This window comes from Lepidochelys kempii, chromosome 10 (assembly GCF_965140265.1).
Source record: "Lepidochelys kempii isolate rLepKem1 chromosome 10, rLepKem1.hap2, whole genome shotgun sequence".
Lineage (NCBI taxonomy): Eukaryota > Metazoa > Chordata > Testudines > Cheloniidae > Lepidochelys > Lepidochelys kempii.
The window spans coordinates 24,510,241-24,532,569 of record NC_133265.1 but is presented as its reverse complement, the minus strand read 5'-3'; the positions used below and the strand labels follow the sequence as shown (position 1 = coordinate 24,532,569).

The 22,329-nt window shown below is 40.4% G+C and overlaps 1 protein-coding gene across 2 annotated transcripts in view; it reads right to left on the bottom strand.

Annotated features, from left to right (window-relative positions):
- The window catches only part of GRIN2A (glutamate ionotropic receptor NMDA type subunit 2A), a 296,277-nt gene that overhangs the window by 23,248 nt on the left and 250,700 nt on the right, over window positions 1-22,329 (bottom strand). For both annotated transcript variants that reach the window (XM_073362474.1, XM_073362473.1), the window contains exon 11: window positions 11,295-11,482. In XM_073362474.1, the coding sequence (XP_073218575.1) occupies window positions 11,295-11,482 (188 nt within the window). The remainder of the gene's footprint in view (window positions 1-11,294; window positions 11,483-22,329) is intronic.

Here is a 22,329-nt window from a genome sequence, read left to right as displayed (position 1 = left end):
AGTTTTTCCTAATATCCAACCTAACCCCCCCCCCCCCACTGCAACTTGAGACCATTACTCTTTGTTCTGTCATCTGCTACCACTGAGAACAGTCTAGATCCATCCTCTTTGGAACCCCCTTTCAGGTAGTTGAAAGCAGCTATCAAATCCCCCTCATTCTTCTCTTCCGCAGACTAAACAATCCCAGTTCCCTCAGCCTCTCCTCATAAGTCATGTGTTCCAGTCCGCTAATCATTTTTGTTGCCCTCCGCTGATCAGTTACTCACAAGTGGGAAGCTTACCAAGAGGGTCTCACTAGACAGCCACCTCCAGTACAAGAAAATTCACAGCTTCAGCCAGTGGCGGATTTAGAATTAGTGGGGCCCTGTGCTCAGCTTCACTTTTGGGGCCCCCGCCTCGGGACCCAGTCTCTTATCTCCCCATCCCTGTTTTTCATTCTTTTTTTCTTCATCCTCCTCCTATATTATACGTAATAGGAAGTAAATGAAAATAAAGTGAGGTATCTTGATTGTTTTTGTAGTCTAACTTTTTTTTCCACAGACCACTTGAAAATTGCTAAGGGTCTCAGTAGACCACTTAATGATCTTTCCAAAAACTGTTTGTACTGTTAGCTAACTATTGTAAAGTGCTTTGGACAAGAGCACTTTATAAGAAAAACATAAAAAAAATTAAGGTGTGGGGTCTGGCCAGGAGTCAGGATGGTGGGGGAGGGGTTCAGGGTTGGGGTGTGGGGTCTGGGAGGGAGTTAGGGTGTAGGAGCAGGCTGGGAGTTGGTGTACGGGGTCTGGCCAGGAGTTAGGGTATGGGAGGGGGCTCAGAGCTGGGGGAGAGGGTTTGGGTGTGGCGCGCTTACCTGGGGCAGCTTCTGTTTGATGTGAGGGGTGCAGTGGGGATGGGAGGGTGCAGGAGCTCCCGTTTAGTGCTCATGGTGGGGGTGGGGATGTGGGGGTGCAGGAGTGAGGGCAGGGGGCTGGGGGGGGCGTGTGCGTGTGTAGGGGGCAGAGCACAGGGGGGAGCTCAGGGCTGGGGCAGTCCCAGTCGCGGCCGCTGGGTCTCCTTACCTGGCTGGCCAGCGCATGTGTCCCTGCCCCACCGCTGCTCCTGTTCGCTGCCAAAGGGAGCTGTGGCAGCAGCAGCAGGTAAGAACTGAGACCCCCTGGCTTTTTTCCAGGGGCCACCAGCAGCAGTGTATATCAGGGACTGCACCTGCGCTGCCTGGTGTCGAGAGGAGCAGGGCAGCAGGACAGGCGCATGCAGACGCCCCACCAGGGGAGCGCACCCGCCTCCACTACAGCGCATCGCCAGCCAGCCCCTCACCTGCCTGCCTCACCTGGCTGCCTGCTGTGGTGCGCGGGGCCGCCAGTGGCAGCCTGCAGCAGGAGCCCAGCTTACCAGCTGGGAGAGCACACCGCGCCTCCCGTATGGCTCTTAAACGGCTCCCTCCCTGCTCCCCTGCACAGCTTCTGCCCCTGCAGGGGGTGCTGGAAGGTGTTGGGCTGCCTGGCCCTCTGGCCCCCTGTGGTTGGGGAGCCCCATGCCAGGGCACTGTATGTTTCATTGTAAAGTCACCTCTGGCTTCAGCTTCCCTTCATTAGGCTAACTGTTTATAACTTTGGCTATCGTTTCTCATATATATATATATATATATTGGTTTCTCATTTTCATATCAATTCTCCATCCCTATCAGTACAAGTTTAGTGCTAACTCAAACTAGTCTTTTCTATCTTTATAGCTAAATTATCTTTTGTTATCCCCACAAACATCATTATTCTGAATTTTCTTACACCCTCTAAGCTGTGCAACTCTTAATCACAGCAGGCTTCTATCAGGCCTAAATGTGCTTTTGCTCTAAGCACAAACTCACAATAGCCCAGTGATTAGGACATTTACCTGGGAGATGAGAAACCCAGGGTCAAATCCCTGATCTGAGTCAGGGGCTTGAATACAAGTGACTGCCCTAACATCAGAGTCATTATCAGTCTCTTACTCAAGCATTTTATACAAAGAGGAACAGCTTAAATTGAAGAGACTGAGAGAGACCCACTTGAGCATATCCAATAGCCTGGTGGTGAGACTGCTCACAGAGAGGTGGAGCAAGACTTGGATACAAGTCACTGCTTCAGAGAGGGGATTCAATTTGGGTCTCCCGCATACCAGGGGAGTGTCCTAACCACTGGGTACAGGGAATCACTAAGCCCATATCCCCTTACTCTATTTCATGAATCTAGCCCACCATTTCCTTTGTTTTTGTTAAACACGCTCAAAGTCAAAATAAAACTTTTCATCTGGGTCAATACAAAAAGTTTAGTTTGATCCCAAATGAATTTTTTTCTGACTTTTTTGATTCATCAAAAATCCTGGGAAACTGCAGGTTCAGTTCAACCCATACTGATTTGTTTTTTGTTTATTTCAAAACTGCCAGTGAACGGAAAAAACCCCAGCTATTCGTCCAGCTCTCCTTGACTGCTGCTAAGGTAGTGGGCTGGCTTATAGGTTGGCTAGACTGCCTTACTGAGCGCTGTAAAGTTAACTATTTTGTAAGGGAAATCAAAGTGGATGTTGTATAATCAGATCCCTGCTATTAGGGGAATAGAATCCTACCAGTGGCCAGAATGATGGAGCTGGTTGACAGCAAACAGAAGCGTAGAAAGGCATACCAATTCTTCCATTGGTTACAAACTTAGCACTACTAGAGTTAAGGGACATTTTATTTCTGGGTAGCAGATAAATGTAAGCATGCCCTCTAGTGAATAAAATGAGCCCCTTTTGTGCATCAAACTGCACTGCATTTTAGAGAAGTATCTTGAAATAGTCAATTATTTTAAATAAAACTGCAAATGTTAATTACCAGGCTGGAGTCTGTGCATAGATAATGAGGCTACTGAGACAAAAAATGGACATCTGCTATTGTTAAACATGCTTAATTCATTGTGTCTAACAAATGGGAAAACACAAATATCAACCTAAGTATATTAAGAAAAGGTCCAATGGTCCATAGCAATTGACGTGATTCCTAACAAATGAATATTCATCTTCTATGTCTAGAAACAGGGCTAGCCATAGACATATGGGCAACCTATGTGATGAAACATTTGGGACTCCACAACAAAGTAGGTATTCTCATCTCTTATCCTTTCTCTTGGCCTTGCCAACTCTGTCCAGTCACCCAGCTGCATTCACCAATTCCTTATTAGGACAGGGAATTGGTCCTCTAGTATCCTACTTCCTTCTTACCACCCATAATTCAGAGATGAGCTCCCAGAATACGTGATTCTTGGCAACATGACTTGTCTTTGCAGTGGAACCCTTCCTACACGCAGGATGCTGCCCATGTAGATTAATACAGCTTATCCAGTCCAGGCCTCAAGCCGTCCGTAAGCACAAGCTCACATCCTTCTTGTACCTGCCCTAGTAAGCAGGGGAGCATCAGCTCTTTTTCAATGTCATCAAAGCTGTTTCTATTAACAAAAGGGGGACTCAAAATAATTCAGATGGTCACAGAGAAAATCTGTACATGTTAAAAGGCATTGAAAGAAACTACAGTGTAAACCCCACATTCATGCTAGACTTTCATGTTCAGTGTTGACGAAGCAAGGTGAGGACAGTCCCTAAGCATAGTGCCACATTAGCTTGAATGCAATCAAAATTGGGGATCATGACAGAAAATTAAAGCCACCTTTGGGCTTTAAAAATTACACACACAAAATACACTGCAGGAATCCATCTAACTGTTAAGGCTAAATCAGAGAAGCACAAAAAATCATGTAGTATGCATGCTAGTTATGTTCATATATGCACATAAATGATACAGCAATTTGCTCCCATGAAAATGTCTGGCTAATACCATCCAAAAGATTTTCTTATTAACAAAGTATTCAGATCAAAAGGTTATGCATGTACAACTCATAAGAATTTTTTCTTATGCTTCTCACACTCATTAGATTTATAATTATTCACTGACGTTCCTCAATAACAACAGATAAACATTCTCTTGTTGATAATGAATAATTATCTGGCAGTACCTCTTTCATAAGCCCCATTTTAAAAAGCCAATCCTACACAAGCGAGTGAAGTATTTATGCAATCAATAGTTTGTGTATTTACCCTAAAAACCTCATTCTGAGCCTGATGAAGGTGTCCTGTGAAGATTATTTTAAAACCACCACAAACATTTACTTTTTGGTTTCACTTGACAACTTAGCAAAGATGTTCAGTGAAGTATCAGAATGATCTGCCTGTATGGACTCTGTGTCCATCCCTTCTGATTGCTCAAAACTGAGTTATAAGAAGTCTCACCTAAAGGGATTATCGATAGAACCACTGAAATTAGAGCGGGAATACACCTATCATGTCATTTAGCCCATCTCATTGCTAGCGCAATTGAGTTATTCCCTACATTACATTTTCTAGTGCTTTGTTCCATTTTATGTTCAATGTGCCACAATTCCATACCACAGATTTCACTCAGGGAGTTATTCTTAATATTAATTGTCAATTTTCCTTTTCTTAAGATTATATATTTTCTTATCTCCAAACTTGCAGGGTATAGCAGAAATGATCTTTGTTAGACTGGATAACTCAACTTCTTCTTCTAGAGCCCTTGGCAGGTAACATACGTTAGGATAGAGTGGTGTACATCGTGCAAATGATGTCCTCCTGTTGCAGGAAGTGTGTATTGCTGGACCTCCTTCCTTCTAACTCTGTGTTGCTAACCACCATACTTCTTAAGTTGTTACTGAACAAGTCTTTAAGAATTTTTACAAATTTAGCCGGGTTCTTTAGAACAGAAAATGCACATTTCAGAAACCCTGAGTGGCCCAGAAATCCTTTTAAACTACAAAACAATAAAGCAATATTGCAAATATGTTCATATTCTCCATGGTTTACCTACAAAACTCGTGCTTAGGTTTCTAAGCACTGTTTGGGCAAACAAAGTATACTACTAGAGACAACCAGTATTACATCATTGATGTGTGTTCAGCCAAGTACCATTTATACCATGATCTATTTTATGCTGAAATATAGTAAATTAATCATATTCAAGAAATTTCTAAAAAGTTTTAAAGCTTATTTTAACTGTTTCTTCTATTTTAAACCAATAAAAACCAAGGTTCTGGACATGAGTATTCACAATCTAAACCAATCCACAGGTTAAAAAAAAAAATTAGCTACAGGAAAATCCTACTTATTTTGCCCCATCCACATCAGTATATGTAGTGCTTGTCATGACACAATAAGCTGGCTAACTGTGGTAAATGATTAGACAAGCCAATCCCTTTAACTCTAGCTTCCCTGCCCCAACACACACACACACACACACACACACACACACACACACACACACACAGTCTCTCATCACATTCCTATTTTTGATTTGAGAAAATACTCCTTTTATAATAATTGGAGACAAAGTGATAAATATAGATGCAATAGCATTTTCAGTGTTTGGACAAAGGAGTTTTGCCTAGATATTTTCAACATCTTTGTTAGCTTTTTCTCTACTTTTTCAAAAATGCACATAATCTCAGTTACTAATTTTCAATAGAGAAACTGAATTGTTAGCAAAACAAATTATTCTCTTACATAGGAGGATGACAAGTAAAAAAGGTAAAAGAACTTAGAGTTAAGAAAGTGTACATTATGAATTACAAAATGCACATAATTTAGATTTTAGGCTACAAAGAGGCATTATTAGAGAACGACTTTGCATTGGACCAGGGCCGTGTCCAATAGTATTAATCCCAGATTGTGAGACACAGGAACCCTGTATTCTTATCCTGATTCTGACAAGGCCTTTGTGGCCTTGAGCAAATAATTTAACCACTCTGTCTCATTTTCCCCAGCTATAAAATGGGAATACTATTACAACATCTAAGCAATCTTAGAACACTGCACGCTGAATAAAGACAAAAAAATGAAAGTAAACATATTGTAACCAGTTAAAATCTAGGTAATTCATAAAAATAGAGTAGGCCATTTTGTTTTATACTGGAGTTTTATGGCTTATTTGCTCACTGGCTGGAAGAAGTAACTAATGTTTCTATTGTAGGCCACCCTGAATCCAACAGATCAGTAATGATGCCATAAGCAACTGTCACTCTACTGCAGACAAAGTTAATGAAACAAGATGATTACATGTATTTCAGCCATTTTGTATAACAGAAATTTAATCAATGTACTGGAACATTTGCACTTTCAACGTCCCCTCTTTTGAAAATTCATGCCTTGATATTTATGAAGCAGGGCCACTGTCCTGTGACACTGTTCTATTCCAATTACATTGTCCTTTAGTTATATTGAAAAGTATTTGTTTTACCTACCAGAGACCCACAGATAGTGACCCATAAATCCAGAGGTGAAAGAATGCTGGTATGCCCCAGTACGGCATATCGGTAAGAGCCGGTGCGCCGTACCAGGACCGACTTTCCCAGACGGCAATTTAAAGCCCTGGGGTAGCAGCGGTGGGGCTGCAGCGGGGATTTAAAGGGCCAGATCTAAAGCTCCAGCCGCTGCTACCACCCCGGCCCTTTAAATCCCCATCTGAACACTGCTGCTGAAGCCCTAGGGAGTGGCGGTGGGGCTCCGGAGGGGATTTAAAGGGCCAGGGCGGTAGCGGCTGCTGGAGCCCCAAGTCCTTTAAAACCCCACCTGAGCCCTGCTACCGAAGCCCTAGGGTAGTGGCGCGGGGCTCCGGAGGGGATTTAAAGGGCCGTGGCAGTAGCGGCTGCTGAAGCCCCAAGCCCTTTAAATCCCTGCCTGAGCCTGAGCTCTGCTGCCCGAGCCCTGGGGTAGCAGCGGCCGGGCTCTGGCAGGGATTTAAAGGGCCCCGGAGCTCCAGCTGCTGCTACTGCCCCGGCCCTTTAAATCCCCACTGGAGCCTTGCTGCCCTGGGATAGCGCCAGCGGGGCTCCGGAGTGGATTTAAAGGGCCAGGGCAGTAGCGGCGGCTGGAGCCCCCGAGCCCTTTAAATCGCCGACAGAGCCCGGCTGCCGCTACCCCAGGGCTCGGGCAGCAGGGCTCAGGTGGGGATTTAAAGGGCTCGGGGCTCCGGCAGCCGCTACCACAGCAGAGCCCCAGGCCCTTTAAAGCTCTGCCAGAGCCCAGAGCCCTGGGGTAGCGGTGGCAGCTGGGAGCCCCCAGGGCTCCTCAGTGATTTAAAGGGCCTGGGGCTCCACTGCGGTAGCGGCAGCTGGAGCCCTGGGCCATTTAATTTGCTCCCGAGCCCTGGGGATTTAAGGCCTTGCCTTTTCTGGATAAGGCCACGCCTCTTCCGGTTGAGGCCACGCCCCCTGCTCAGGACTCCCACGTACCAGTAAGTCCTCTAACTTACTTTCACCCCTGCATAACTCTATATTTGTTTCTCAGTTATGCCATTCCCTCCACTGTTGATGGGGGCAGGAAATCTGTGACTGAATCAGAATAAGGGAATAAGTGATTGAACAGTTAATTCAACATAAGCACATAGCATTCCTGTACCCTGACTGGATGAATGACTGATAATGGCCCCTGGAGTGCAGGAACTTTCATAACACTTGTACATTTATTGAGATATTGTATAATGTGCACCCAGACAGTGGAAGCGTTAAACTTTTCACTCTGGTGAAGAGATTCTGATAGCCCCATAAGCTTCACAACCTGAAGAGGAGAGTGATCCACTCTTGTCCCTTAAGGAGCAGTCATTAAGAGCATGGATGGGGAGAGAGAAGTGTATTGGGAGGGAGGCATCTCATCGGGAGGGGCTACTCCTCTTCTGTTGTTGATCAGGAAGGAAATAGAACTGGCTGCCCTCTGAAGACAATCATCTTGGGATCTGATTCTCCAGTGCCTTGCACTATGTATAGTTATTTGACCCCAAATATATAGTGAGCTTAAATGAAACCCTTCTGGTTTACATCCACTTTGCATAGGTATAATTCATTCATAAGGTGCAAAGCAGGGGAGAATTAGGCTCTTGTGTGACTTGGGGGGGGGGGGGAGCTTGGTTTGCTACCCTACAAGAAAGAAAGAGCCAGAACAGTATTTAGTTGACTATGTCAAAGGAGAAACTTTCTGTTAACTACAAGAAATAAACAGATTTGGCTTTTTTGGACCATGATAAAGGAGTGGCTTGTCTCCTAAGAGGGGACTCAAAGGCAAAAGGAAAATCTGTTTTTAAATGATTCTGAGGCCTTCTTAGAATCACTACAACTAATATCTAGAGGGAGAGAGATAAACATCTTCATTTAAATCTACGAAAAGAAAAGGAGGACTTGTGGCACCTTAGAGACTAACACATTTATTTGCGCATAAGCTTTAGTGAGCTACAGCTCACTTCATCAGTGAAGTGAGCTGTAGCTCATGAAAGCTTATGCTCAAATAAATGCGTTTGTCTCTAAGGTGCCACAAGTCCTCCTTTTCTTTTTGCGAACACAGACTAACACGGCTGCTACTCTGAAACCGTTCATTTAAATCTGTCACTGCTGAGCACACTTCAGGAAAACAAGCACTTTAAACTCAGTGTCAGCATTATTCAATAATGTTCTTTGTAAATGCACTTTACTCTTACTATAGTCATTCCAAATGTACAAAATTTGCCAGATTTAGCAAGATTCAGAAAAGCAATTTATCCCACTAATAGACATTATTGCTAATGGTCAATTATTAAGTCTTCATGACCACATGTTTTGCTTTGACTTCTCAAGTAATGTGATGGCTGTTTACATATAGAATATATTGAGAAAAGTGAAGAGCAGACTAGGAGAAGGTCAACTAACCAAAATTATTTTTTATCTGAACATAAAAAATGAAGAAGAAAATAAAGGGAAAAATAAAGCTTAAAATGATTTTTTTTAAAGGTTAAGCACCCGGTATAGATAAAAATAATAGCTGTGTGCACAAGAAGAAAATATTTTCAAATACAGAACAGGCCTCATTTTGTGCCCAGGTCTTCCTTTTGTTCCCAGAGATCGCAGACAGAAGCTAAAAGGCATGTTTTTGAAAAAAAACCCTCAAGAAATATATTATTACATTTGAAAGGTAATAAATAAGCTTAGTGAAGTATCCACAATATGGGCCAATGTAAATTAATACCTCCTTTACAGAAGACAACCTTTTTATTTAGTTTATGAGGTACTTAATGTTATTTTTGAGTACCCCAAAAACAGGGTGGATTTGATTTAAATCCTGATTTAAATCACTCATCAGGAAGACTAGTCAGGAAGACTTGATTTAATCATGGATTTATTACATAAAAGTGCATTTTTGTTGGTTGTTATAACCTTAATACATATTCTTCACAACTCAGAGATAGATGTAGGTTTCATTTTTAGAAGGTACACTCTATACATTTTTAAGTGATTTATTTTGAAAACTTTTCAGATTAGTTTTACAGCTATATCAGAAAATGAACGATTGATTGGTTATTTCATTTACCAAAGGTAATTGAAACAGATATTTATGAAGTCATGAGGAGGTGAACTATCTCCAGTTCAATAGGTTAATCATTAATATTTGGAGGATTTTCTTGCCAGGCTGTATTAGGAGGAGAACATCACCAGGCAGACATTTAAATTGTTTTATTTAACTAAAACAACGTTATGTATTCTGGATTTTTTCTTCAATAGCAAACGTATAATATTTTAACAAAACAAGCATATGAATTTTTGAATTTAGTTAAAAATTTAAGTCTTTTAAAATCAGGTTTGTTTTTATTAAAATTGTTTTTAACTAAAATAGTTAAATGAAATATTAAAAAAAAAATTAAATCGACTATGTCAGCCAGGTCAACATGAGAAACTTAAAATATTGGCTTCTGCAGTTAACTCAGTCGTCTTCACCTTCATTTTCCTGTTTGTTCATAATCTGGAAAAGAAAAACAAGCTTTCCTGCTTTTTCAGGTCCCAAACAATTTCTCAGTTTGGAATGAATTAGTCCAAAGGAAGAAAATATTCTTTCTACACTGGCAGAAGAAGCCACTGCTGTTAAAAGTGAGATTATCACTTCAACAGTCTCTGAATCCAAGTGCTTAAGTGACTTCCATCAGGTCACTGATGTGACTTTCTTTAAAACATCATCAGCAAACACATATTTCTTGAATGGTTTATTATTCCCAAACTGGGTCTATTTTACAGCCTGCTGCCATTTTAGGTTTTCCCTTCTAGTGAGAGAATGGTACGGTAGAACTCAAATCAATGAAGGCTACACTCAGAAAGACCTCAAGACTTCTGGAATATGCTACTCAAGCAGTTGCACTTTTGTTTCTACTGCCTGTCCCTCCTTTCTCACATTTATCTCCAGACTTCTTCTCCTTGTCCAGAACTATTCTGGCCCCAACAATCTTCTCTTCATTGAACTTTTTGAAATTTTGCAGTTTTAGAAAGAGGTAAGGGGTTGACGCTGTGTACACAAATTTGCAGAGGGACAATAGGATTGAGGTCTGTTATTTCTCACCTCCATATATTATTTATTTATTTATTTAAAACATTTTTGCTGTTAACAAGCATGTTATCTCTGGAGACACAAATCCACAGTTTGAGAACTGCAAAACTAAGCATCTCTGATGGTATCTTCTAGACTGAGCACTGAGTCCCATTGGATAGATAGAAAGATTAATTTAAGTAATCCATACAGAAGACCCTGGAACACCATAAAATAGGGTCCCTAATCCATGAACTATTGGAACTCATTTACAAAACTTTTCTTAAACATGACACGAATATATTGTCTCAGACTATAGAATTAGAATTTATAATCCCTACTCCATGATGAGATATCTTTGAGCTATAATGTATCTTAATTAAAACTATCTTTCGATGAATTTTATGACAAAAAGCTTTTTGTCAAAAAAAATTAAATTTAAATTAAAAAAAAATTAGATTTTTTTTTAAATCATTGATTTTTTCCACCCTGCCCAAAAATCCTTTCAGATTTTTTAGTAAGAGCTATGATACTGAAAAGTATTCTTGTCAAAACCCTGATATACTCATGAACATTTTATAACCTGGATGTCATTCAATGATTTAGCCATCCAGATATAGTCTCTAGCATCAAAATCAGTGGATTTGGTATATTTGTGTGGGATGTGATATGTGGAAGTAGCCTTTTCATGAAAATATGGCCTAGTGGTCTTGGAGATGAGGTGAGTGGAGTGAGTTGAAGGGAATCACTGGGTTAGGTTGCGGTGCAAACAACCCGCCTCAAGAACACGTAGACAGAACTTTTTTAAAAATTCTTTCTTGAACAAAAAAACTTATAGCAAAGAAGTAAAATAATTATCTGTGCACACAAAATAGAGAGGAAGAAATGTTTGGCCCTACCATCACCAACAAACTGAAGGAGTGCGAGGTCAATCTGTCTCTTCCAAGGTGACCCTTTCTGGAGAGCTATTCCATAGCCTGTTGTGGCAAAGATGTATCCGCTGCCTATTGTTACAAGTTTGCAGCCCTCATCTCTTCCAGCCTTGTAATTCAGCACTGCTGCATCATAGATGAAAGCATCCAACTTCCTGAAATAAAAGACAACATTTTACAAACCAAATCATTAGGGACAACGATTGTCTGCCTTCTTTCACCCTGGACATCAGGACTCTGTTGAATATCATTAATGATACCAAAAAAATCCATATGATAAGTTGCTGTGCTGTACAGTCAGACATTAACAAAAAAGCCATATATTTTTAGAGGGGGAAAAACAGGACACAGTTTTGCACTTCTATTTTAAGGGACACAGTTAAAAATATACAAAGAACATGACTACCAAACCAGTAAACAACTGTAATAATGTCAAAGGCCAACACATTTTACCTTTGGGATTCAAAATGAGTAATCCATAACTTGATATTCAAAATAATCTTAAAGGACAATGGAAATGCCAGTAAATAATGTAGAATAGAAGTAAAATGACCAACGAGCTTCATTTAAAACATTGAATTAGTCTGAAAATCTGACTAAGCCGCTTTTCTTGACACTTCCTTATCTTTCTCTTTCGTTCCAAAAATAAAATGCACCAAAGAATGAAGGTGGAAATTAAGCCCCGTGTGAGACAACAGAAGTAATACAGCCTAAAATATTATATATATATATATATATATATATATATATACACACACACACACATACACACACCATCCTCATTACTTTTATGTCCGTAGCACTGTAAAAATAGAAGAGGCTTCAGAAAATTGTAAGCCTTTTGACTCATCTCCTTAAAAAAATAACAGAATGCACATGACTTAATCACATTGTCTTTGAGTTATGCAGCAAAGAAAACCTCATCAGAGACTAAGTACATAAAGGAATGTAAGTAGCATCATCAAGGGACTGCATATAAGGAGTGCAGTAAGGATAGACTTAGAGGTAGTGGGGCAAAAGGGATCGTTTCACAGATAGAGTCATAGAGTCATAGAATATCAGGGTTGGAAGGGACCTCAGGAGGTCATCTAGTCCAACCCCCTGCTCAAAGCAGGACCAATCCCCAACTAAATCATCCCAGCCAGGGCTTTCTCAAGCCTGACCTTAAAAACTTCTAAGGAAGGAGATTCCACCACCTCCCTAGGTAACCCATTCCAGTGCTTCAGCACCCTCCTAGTGAAAAAGATTTTCCTAATATCCAACCTAAACCTCCCACACTGCAACCTGAGACCATTACTCCTCATTCCGTCATCTGCTACCACTGAGAACAGTCTAGATCCATCCTCTTTGGAACCCCCTTTCAGGTAGTTGAAAGCAGCTATCAAATCCCCCCTCATTCTTCTCTTCCACAGACTAAACAATCCCAGTTCCCTCAGCCTCTCCTTATAAGTTATGTGTTCCAGTCCCCTAATCATTTTTGTTTCCCTCTGAGCAAGAGTGTACACACGCATGGAAGAAGAGGCCAGTCAAGAGGAACTGAAACTAAGAAAGAACATGAAAGTATATCTAATGGTCAGAGAACATTTGGGAGTCAGGACTTCTGGGTCCCAAACTCTAACTCTGCCACTGACTTACTGGGTGACCTTGGGAAAATCAAATTGTGTTTCACTTTCCCCATCTGTAAAATGGGTATTGTTACATTAAAAAAAAACATTAAAAGAAATTACTTAAGTTGCAAATACAAGCACAAAGTCAGGAAGTGCCAGATTTATGGTGACCTGTGCAATATTAATTCTGCCTCCTCCTGTCTCCAACCTGTGCACCGAATGAAGCAGGAGTCTTGTGGAAAAAGACAGTATGTGATCACACCCAGAACTGAAGAAGAGCTTTGTGTAGGTAGAAAACTTGTCTCTTTCACCAGCAGAAGTTGCTCCAATAAAAGATATTACCTCACCCACTTCTGTCTCTAGTATGTGATAATATAATAAAGACTGTATCATAACACATATACACAAAGGAGCAGAATTAAAGATGCACAGGCAACCACAAATGTGACATTTCCTCACTTTTGGCTGCTTGACTATGTAATCTAAAAGTTCTTTTACCTCCGGTTTTTGGTATGTAACTTTTCATAGATTTTTAAAAGGAAATGGGTGAAACCAAATTGTGTTCTGTAGAGTAGTGATTTTCAACCTTTCCTCATTTGCAGACCCCTTAACATTTTAGAATGGAGGTGTGGACACCTTTGGAAATCTTAGACATAGTCTATAGACCCCCAGGGATCCACGGACCTCAGGTTACAAACCACTGTTCTAGAGCTCTAACAGTGCCCCCCCAGCCCCGCTCTCCCCTATGCATCATCCAGATTTGAAGCCTGAATCTTCAGCACTGCAGCATAGCTGGCAACAAGAGGAAGGCTGTTGTCTCAGAGGGTTCATGGGCTACTGGCACCATGTTCTGGATCCTAGGGATGGCCAACAAATCCTGCCCCAGTCTGGTTCTGTCTCTTCTGTTGGAGGAGCTCCTGCCAGAATTGGAGGCTGAGACCATGTCCCAGTGCTCAGAGTGGGGTAGAAGAGACCAGCCTTGCCCTCCTCACTTCTATTCTAGCTTCTTGGGCAGCTCCTAGGTGTCCCCAGGGCTGTGTCTGCTGCTGCTGTTTTTGTGGCAGCATGGGACCCGGCTGTTTAGACTGTTCACCTTCAGTTATTTTGGCATGCTGCCAAAAGTGCCCTCAGGAACACAACCAACAAGAAATATGTTGATTTTTTAAACCTTTTATAATTTACCTGAATGGAATTTCATAGAATAAAGAAAAGACTTTGAGTCAAAGGGCTTTCTCCCTCACAAATTTCAAAGGCTTTCTGAAAGCAGCTGAGGTTTTACAGCTTTTAAAAAAGAGAATCTCTTCTAATGAAAAGTGTTAGCCAACTTAAATGTAGAGTCATTACCAGCTCCCCCTCTAATAATACTCATCTGCCTCACATAGATGATTATGAGGGTTAGTGTCAATAAAGTGCTTTGCAATCTTCAGATGAAAGGTATTACAGAATTTCAAAGCATTTCCTTATATTAACTAACACTGAACACTCACATCCTCCTCTCCTACTCCAGAAGTAATGCTTATCAATATAAAAGAGGTATCAATACAGTGCTTTTTAAAATTAAATGTGTTGAGAAAAAGGACTAAATTGGTCACACTGACACTCAAAGGACAACACTGATGGGCCCCTACATAAGAACCTAGATACACAAAGCAGATAGATTCTTGCTTGTAAGTATTTTGGGTCTATATAGTACAGGATTTTTTGGATATGAAAACTGAAGAGCCTGAGAAGTACTGGCAAACAGCTGCTGTGTGTACAGCAGTTAGCTGTATAAACCCAGTGTTTTGCACTCATACTGTATAATTGTGGTGAATTGGACCCAACTATTATGCAACAAGTAGCTGTTTGTTGAACTCAAGTCTCTGAAGAAAAATTAAATGATTCCTTGGGGACAAAAGCTGCAAAATCATATCACCAACAGGCCCCAGGAGGCAATTTAGAGTAATACCATTGTGCCAAACATTTCAGTTCCAAACAATTATATTTAGTACATGAGTTGTAGACAGCTGTGTTCAAGCATGAGCGTTATGACAGCTCTCAACAGGCAACATTCATAGCCTTTCTATAGTGGCACTCTGTACAGAACGTGCCAGGATTTACAATAAAATTGCAGTATGCTTCAAGAAAACAAAACCAGGGAAGGCTAGATAAGACAGACAATTGTTGACTCTGGTAAGATTTCAATCATAATAAGCCATCTTTTACGACCCTCAATAATTTTGTCTACAAAAAAATCAGCAAGAAAATTGCCATATTTTCTCTGAAGGTTGAAAATGTTGAAGAAAATGGGTGAGACTTTTTGAGTAGATGTCAACACAGAAACACCATATGGATAAACTGAAGCACAGAAAAATTAAATGACTTGCCTAAAAACACTGGGAGTTAATGTAGGCCCCAGAAATCACAGGAGTCTTAATTCCCATACTCCTGCTATAGCCACTAGACATCACTGTCTCCCTACTTTCACAATCTAATATTAAGTACATTATACAAAGCTGTTATATTTCTTCACATTTTATTTATAGTGAGAGGAGAGAATTGGTCAATGTATTTAATGTTAAAATCTGTCAGAAATTACATGGAAAAAATGAAAGTTTGTGCAAAAAATTATGCATAAGTGAAATTTTCTGTAACATTTATCATTAATATTTTAATAGAAATTTTATCAAAATACTTTCAAAATCTTGGATATTCTGTTAGGGAACAAACTATCCTACAAAGATTGATAAAAAAATCAATAAAAATATTGCCCAAACCAGAAAGTTGGTCCATTTTGAAGCCTGTGAAATATAAAACATCTTCAGCAATGTTTGTGTACTTGTTTTCTAATTCAACTTTTGGGGGAAGAGGAGGAAAGAGAACATAAGAACACAAATCTGCCCAGTATAAACTGGCAGAACTTCACTGACTTCAATGAAGTTATACTGGTTTATGCAAGTAGTGAATTTGCTCTTTGATGAATTTCTTAATTCACATCTGGTTTAAATTAGTAACTCCACTTTTGTCAATGGAGTTGTGCCTGTTTATGCACATAAAACTGTGGGCAAAATCTAGCTTTGTGATCCACACTTCATCTCTCTATTTAATACACACACAAAACTCCTGATGCCAATGGACATGCTACACAGGGATTTGAATGCAGAATAAGAAGCAGAGGTCCACAATGAAGAAAAAAACACCCTGCAGTGCAGATTCCAGACCAACATTTTGCCTTAAGAAAAAAACTGCTCCATATAAACCAACACAACATAACCCTACACAGAGGTTTTTATCACTACTTTCATATATATAGCAATCTATCACCTTGCTGCCAAATAAGATCTCATTGACAGGCTTTATACTTTAATTTTTTTTTTATAAAAAATAGTTTAGAAACAAATACAAGCAACTTACTTAAGTGCATGATGGAATCCAATAATAAATATTTAGTACCTGATTTTCAGAGGTAAAATCTAAGGTAAGTTTTGGGTACCATTAAAAAAAGCGGGTGTTTAGGGGAGAGTCAGGCCAGCCATTTCCAGGGATACAAAGACTATTCAGTGTGTGACCCTGACATTGTCTAGAACTGCAGATGTAATTAGGACCTTGGGAAAGATGAATGCCAAAATTAGGCATTAGAGAAAAGCCACATGAAGTCAGTCAAACACCACAGAAGCACTGGAATAGATTGAAGTTATTGTCCTTAGTCTTTTGCTACTTTAAAAAGTGAAGCTGCTCCCCATGCTTCCTGCATTGCTTTAGATGCTCTTTAAGGACGGTCCTCAGCTCAACTGTTACAGGCTGTGGGCTGGTTTTCACTATGGAGAGATCCACGCTGTAGAGAAGCCCCGCTAAATCGACAGCAGAACACTCTCCGGTCAACCTTGGTACTCCAGCTCCCCGAGAAAAGTAGGGGGAGTCGACAGGAGAGCATCTCCCGTTGACGCAGCACAGTGAAGACAGCAGGGTAAGTCAACCTAAGCTATGTAGCTGGAGTAGCATAACTTAGGTTGACTTACCCCCATAGTGAAGACAAGCCCTGAGTCTGTGTACGGAGAACTTTTTGAAGTAGGAGAAGCCCAGTTTCAGAGCTTGAAAAACTAAAGGAGCTGCAGGCAATAATTAAAGGGATAAAGTTTGAGGCTTAGGTTAATAAGGCCAAAGATGGTTTTCTTTACCCACTCCTTCCTAAAACTTCATTGCTGAAATCCTCAACTCGTGTAAATTGGCATAGCTCCATTGAAGCTGAAGATCTGATCCTATTTGATTATACAATTTAATATCCATTGATGCTCCGCTGACAAGCCTACAATGTGAAAATTTCAGCTATCCAGAGAAGCAACACATCAAACAAATAGTGCTAATCATGTTTTAATTCATAGGTCCTGATGGGTACATATTGCAATGGTGCACATTCACACTACTGCCTGGAAACAACAGGTAATGGAACATACAGCAGAAGAACACATCTGGTAGTTCTCAGTTCAGGTCACCCAGTTTTTATCAAGTGACTTTCACACACCATCTCCTGAAGGAACTAGAGAAGCATCATGCACTTCGCTAATGACATCCATGGCTAGTGGAATCCAGATAAACTTAGACTATTATCTGGAGTTAGGAAAAATACTTCTTTGAGAAGCTAATACTGACCCAATTTAACAATAATTTTGGACTAAATTCTGGTCTTCAATATGGGCACACAACTGCCACTGAAATCAGAGGATGTGAAATTAATGTATTCAAGGGAGGGGAAAAATGGTCCTTTATTGGTCATGGCTTAAACCTCAAAAGACAGCAATACATTTCAGATTAAAATACTAATTGGCATAATTAACCATTTACATGTTTCTTGAGATACAGGTGCTGACTTTGTCATTGCCAGGGGTGATCGACCCCTGCTCCATCCCAGGTCCTGCCCTCGCTTCACCCTGCCTCTTCCCGCTCCTCTCCATCCCTGCCTCTTCTGGCCCCGTTGCACCCCCTCTCCCCAGTGCCTGCACACCACTGAACAGCTGATTGTGGCGGTCAGGAGATGCTGGGAGCTGATCGGCAGGGCCTGCCAACAGGCGAGATGCCCTAGGGGCAAGGGGGAGGAGCTGATTGGCGGGTCACCAGTGGATGCTGAGCATCCACTATTTTTTCCGTGTGGGTGCTCCAGCCCTGGAGTACCTATGGAGTTGCCGCCTATGTCTCCCGTCCTTACTATGCAAATAAGCTAAAAAGGCTATGTGGATTCTGCTCAGTGCTTCCGAGGACACGGAGCAGTAAACCAGCAAAGGAGAAATAGATTTCCTTCTATAACTGTTATGTCTAAATATGAAGTACATCATGACATTCAGAAAAGTTAGAAGACGCTTTGATGTGGCCATAGTTATTTGCATTACTCTTCCTTTCTGTCAAATGGAGTTTCTTGAACAAATAATATCCTGGTTCCTTTGCAGATCAAAGGGATTGGTGCATGACTGAAGTTATTTTCCCTTCTCGACTAGTGCCCTAGTTCCACACACACACGCACCAGGAATTCCTTATTAAATGGGTACCATTAAGTGAAGTGTTCATCTGTCATATACGAGACGTTAACTTCAGATCCAGAGCTCTTCATTCTTATTTCTACATGCTTTCTGTCCAGCACCCCTTAATATGTTCTATAAATAGCTATATAAAAGCTAGGTATTATTACTATGAATGCATATTATGGTTCTACAAGCACAAAGGCTGAGGACACCCTAATACTCAAAGTGTGCAACTATATCACAGTTTTAATGCATAGCATTATCTCTGTAAACAGCTATCTAGTCTATGAATACTTGCTTTCTCACTTAGATCAGCAGTTTCTTTTTTAGCTCTCATTATGTTCTTATGTGTCTCTCTTTCTTGGTTTTGTGTACTATGTTTAAAGGCAAATTATACAATTAAGGCTAATTAATGGAAGGCAGTTAATGGGCCACCTTTTCTTTCAATGACTTGTGCAGATTAATTAATGAAATCACAGATCCTTTTTAGTTAATTTGGAAGCTTACCTAGGTTATACCTGAAGTGACCAAATTTTACCTTAATTCCTCCAGATTTGCTGTAAGGGATTGACAGAATGACTCCACTACAAAGGAATTACAATGTGAATAGCCAACGGGATATGTATTTACCAAAGCTGTAGTCATGTGCATTAACATATACATCATGTGATGCAGAGGTGACTGTGGCATACTTTATTGGCTAGGGTTATTGACTCACCACAGAGATCAGAGCAACAGTTAGTGATTCTTCAAACCACTAGCACTTTTTACAAAGTTATTTACCAAGAATGTTCTTGCTCTTTTGACTTGGCATCGTTAGCATGATTCTGGGACTAACTCACTTTGGATGACTGCAGAATTTCTACATGAACTCTACAGATACCTTATATCTATTCTGTCCAAATTCTTTTGCCTTTTAAAATAAATTCAATAGTAGCCAGAACAGCTGTCACTTTTACAGCAACCCTTAAAGTGGGACTTTTTATTTTGTTCTATTTTAGAGAATCTATTGGAATCTGCTCAAGGCTGGGTGAAACATGAGAATATATTTGAGCTACCTCAAGATGCTCTTTCTGGAGTTTCTTTTTCACACATTGCGCGTGTAAATATGTTGCTCGTAAAGGATACTGGATTTACAGTCCTAGAGAAAGAATCTTTCATTTATCCATAAAATAGGCCTATCTACTGCAGTAGCAGAGCCATGCAATCTCATAAGAGTGCCTTTAAAACCTGCCCCAGAAGGCCTAATTTTAAGGCTGAGAAGATAACTCAGTCTCCAGCATCATTCAATGCTTAGCCCTGGTCTATACTTCAGAGTTAGTTTGACGCAAGGCAGCTTATATCAACCTAACTCTGTCAGTATCTACACTAAAATTTCGCTCCCATTGATGTAACTCACTCCCTACACCGACTTAATTCCACCTCCCCGAGTGGTGTAGAGTCAATATCAATATAGCTAGGTCGACGCAGGGTCATTGTAGACACTGTGTTGCTTTACCTCAACTGTTGATCGCTTTCAGAAGCCATCCCACAGTGCCCCACACACAGTTCAATTGGTGCAAGCCCTCCTGGTGAGGATGCACACCGCCGACATAAGGAGCAGAGAGTAGACATGCACAAGCGATGAAATGACTGTGGCAGCTGTATACCAATATAAATTAGGTTGACTTAATTTTGTACTGTAGACATGCCCGTAGTCCACTACAGCCTCTCTGCAGGTCCTCCCAGTTAGTGCCTGTCCACTGGGAAACAGACAAAACTCATCACAGGGCCATTGCAACTTTTGTCACTACCAGCTTGTGCTAGATTTGAGCAGGCAACCTAGAAGCAAAAGACATGATGCAGAATTAAAAAAATCCAAGAACAAGTGGGTCTGAAGGAATCCTAGAAAATAATCCAGGCTGTATTTTAAGCTTTTTTAGCTATACAGCAGTATTTTTGACTTCGACATATCCTTCTGTTGAAATACTGGGGGCAGAGATGGGATGAGCCTGCAACTGAAACAGAAAAGGGACCACACTGGATGTCCTGTTTCTTGTGTGACACTTCTGATGCTGTGGCTGGAAGAAGAAAGAAACCCAATTGTAAATCCCAGCTGCAAACTATGTCTCCCACCCAACTGCTCAACAAAAAATATCTGCTACACTATCTAATGTTTTTGTTTTCAGTAGCTCCAGCCTATAGTACCTGTCCAGATAGACCCTTTAAAAACGATAGATTTCTTCAGAATTTATATACACTGCATTTTCAGACACGTTGAAGCTGTCCGCTTGTTAAGGGGAACATTACCTACCCATTCCTTCTGACTATCTGGGTTAAAAGAGAATCTAACCTATTTTTCTGATTGATCAGTGAGTCTTCTCCTCTTTATCGGTCTCCTGTCTCAAAATGCCCTCACTCAAATTTATACATGGAAAATGCAGAGACCACACTAAAAGCAAATTTCTGTTAGAGCAGTGACACCATACTGCATTTTGACTGATTGTGGAGGCTTTACCTCATCTGCCAGGCCAACCTCAGGCTACCAGGAAAGCTCATATGAATCTTTCTGCATCATTTGTCTATTGTGACCTGAACTGACATATTCACATAACTCATTCTCAATCCAATTTCATTCACATCCTCCTCAGTCCCTCCAACTACCTTCCCAATACATATAAAATTTCTCTCAACAACAGAAATGACTGAAAGTAAAAGGTATAATTATTATTATTGTTTTATGTGATAGGATAAGTCCTATTTCCAGACTCAGAAGCCAGGTGATGAAGTACTGTACTTGTAAAGCTTCACTTTATTAAAACAAGAAACTCAAAACAAGTATCTAGTTGAGGGAATATGTTTTTAGATTTAAGATTTTGTCGCAGTTAAAGCAGCACAGTGAAGGATAAATACAGCATATTGCAGTAAGTGTCTGTCTTCATCACCAAATCAAACTGACAGTAACACGAATACAATATTTTTTCAAGAAAAACAAGAGACATTCCCCAGATGGAATGAAGTGGAACAAGGCTTTTAACTAATTCAATTGCCAGCCCTTTTACATTGCTACCAATTTGTTTTAAAAAAAGGCTAAATATAATTACATTTGTAAAGCGTGATCTGGACAGAAATGGAATAAAAAACCTAAAGGGTATATACATTAACACCTACATACCATCTAAAGGAATTTAAAAGCACAGAGAAATAAATGGCCATAAGTCAGTGTTTTCCGAAGAGCAGGGCAGGAACAATTAGCTGGGGAGCACAGACCTCACAATTATTCTCTGTTTTTCCTCTCTTCATTTTTTTTTAAAGTAAGTTTATCTGTTACAGCTGTGAAGAAAACCTTAAAAATGTGATCTGAATGTATCTGACACAATGCCATCTGAGGTTGTAGAGCACCTGAAATAATAATTATGAGGTGTGAACTCCCCCGTTCATTCCAATGGGTGCTATATCACAGTGGATCTCAATCAGGGGTATGTGTACCCCAAGGGGTATGCAGAGACCTTCCAGGGGGTACATCAACTCATCTAGATATTTGCCAAGTTTTACAGCAGGCTACATAAAAAGCACTTGCAAAGTCACTAAAATTTCATACAATGACTTGTTTATACAGTTCTAAATACTATACACTGAAATGTAAGTGCAATGTTTATAGTCCAATTGATTTATTTGATAATTATATGGTAAAAATGAGAAAGCAAGCAATTATTCAGTAATAGCGTGCTGTGACACTTTTTTGTATTTTTAGGTCTGATTTTGTAAGGAAATAGTTTTTAAGTGAGGTGAAACTTGGGGTATGCAAGAGAAATCAGACTTCTGAAAGGGATACAGTAGTCTGGACAGGTTGAGAGCCATTGCTGTGCCAGGTACCAATGATACTGTAAATTGCAGGCACCATTGTTAACTAGTTTGCTGCTC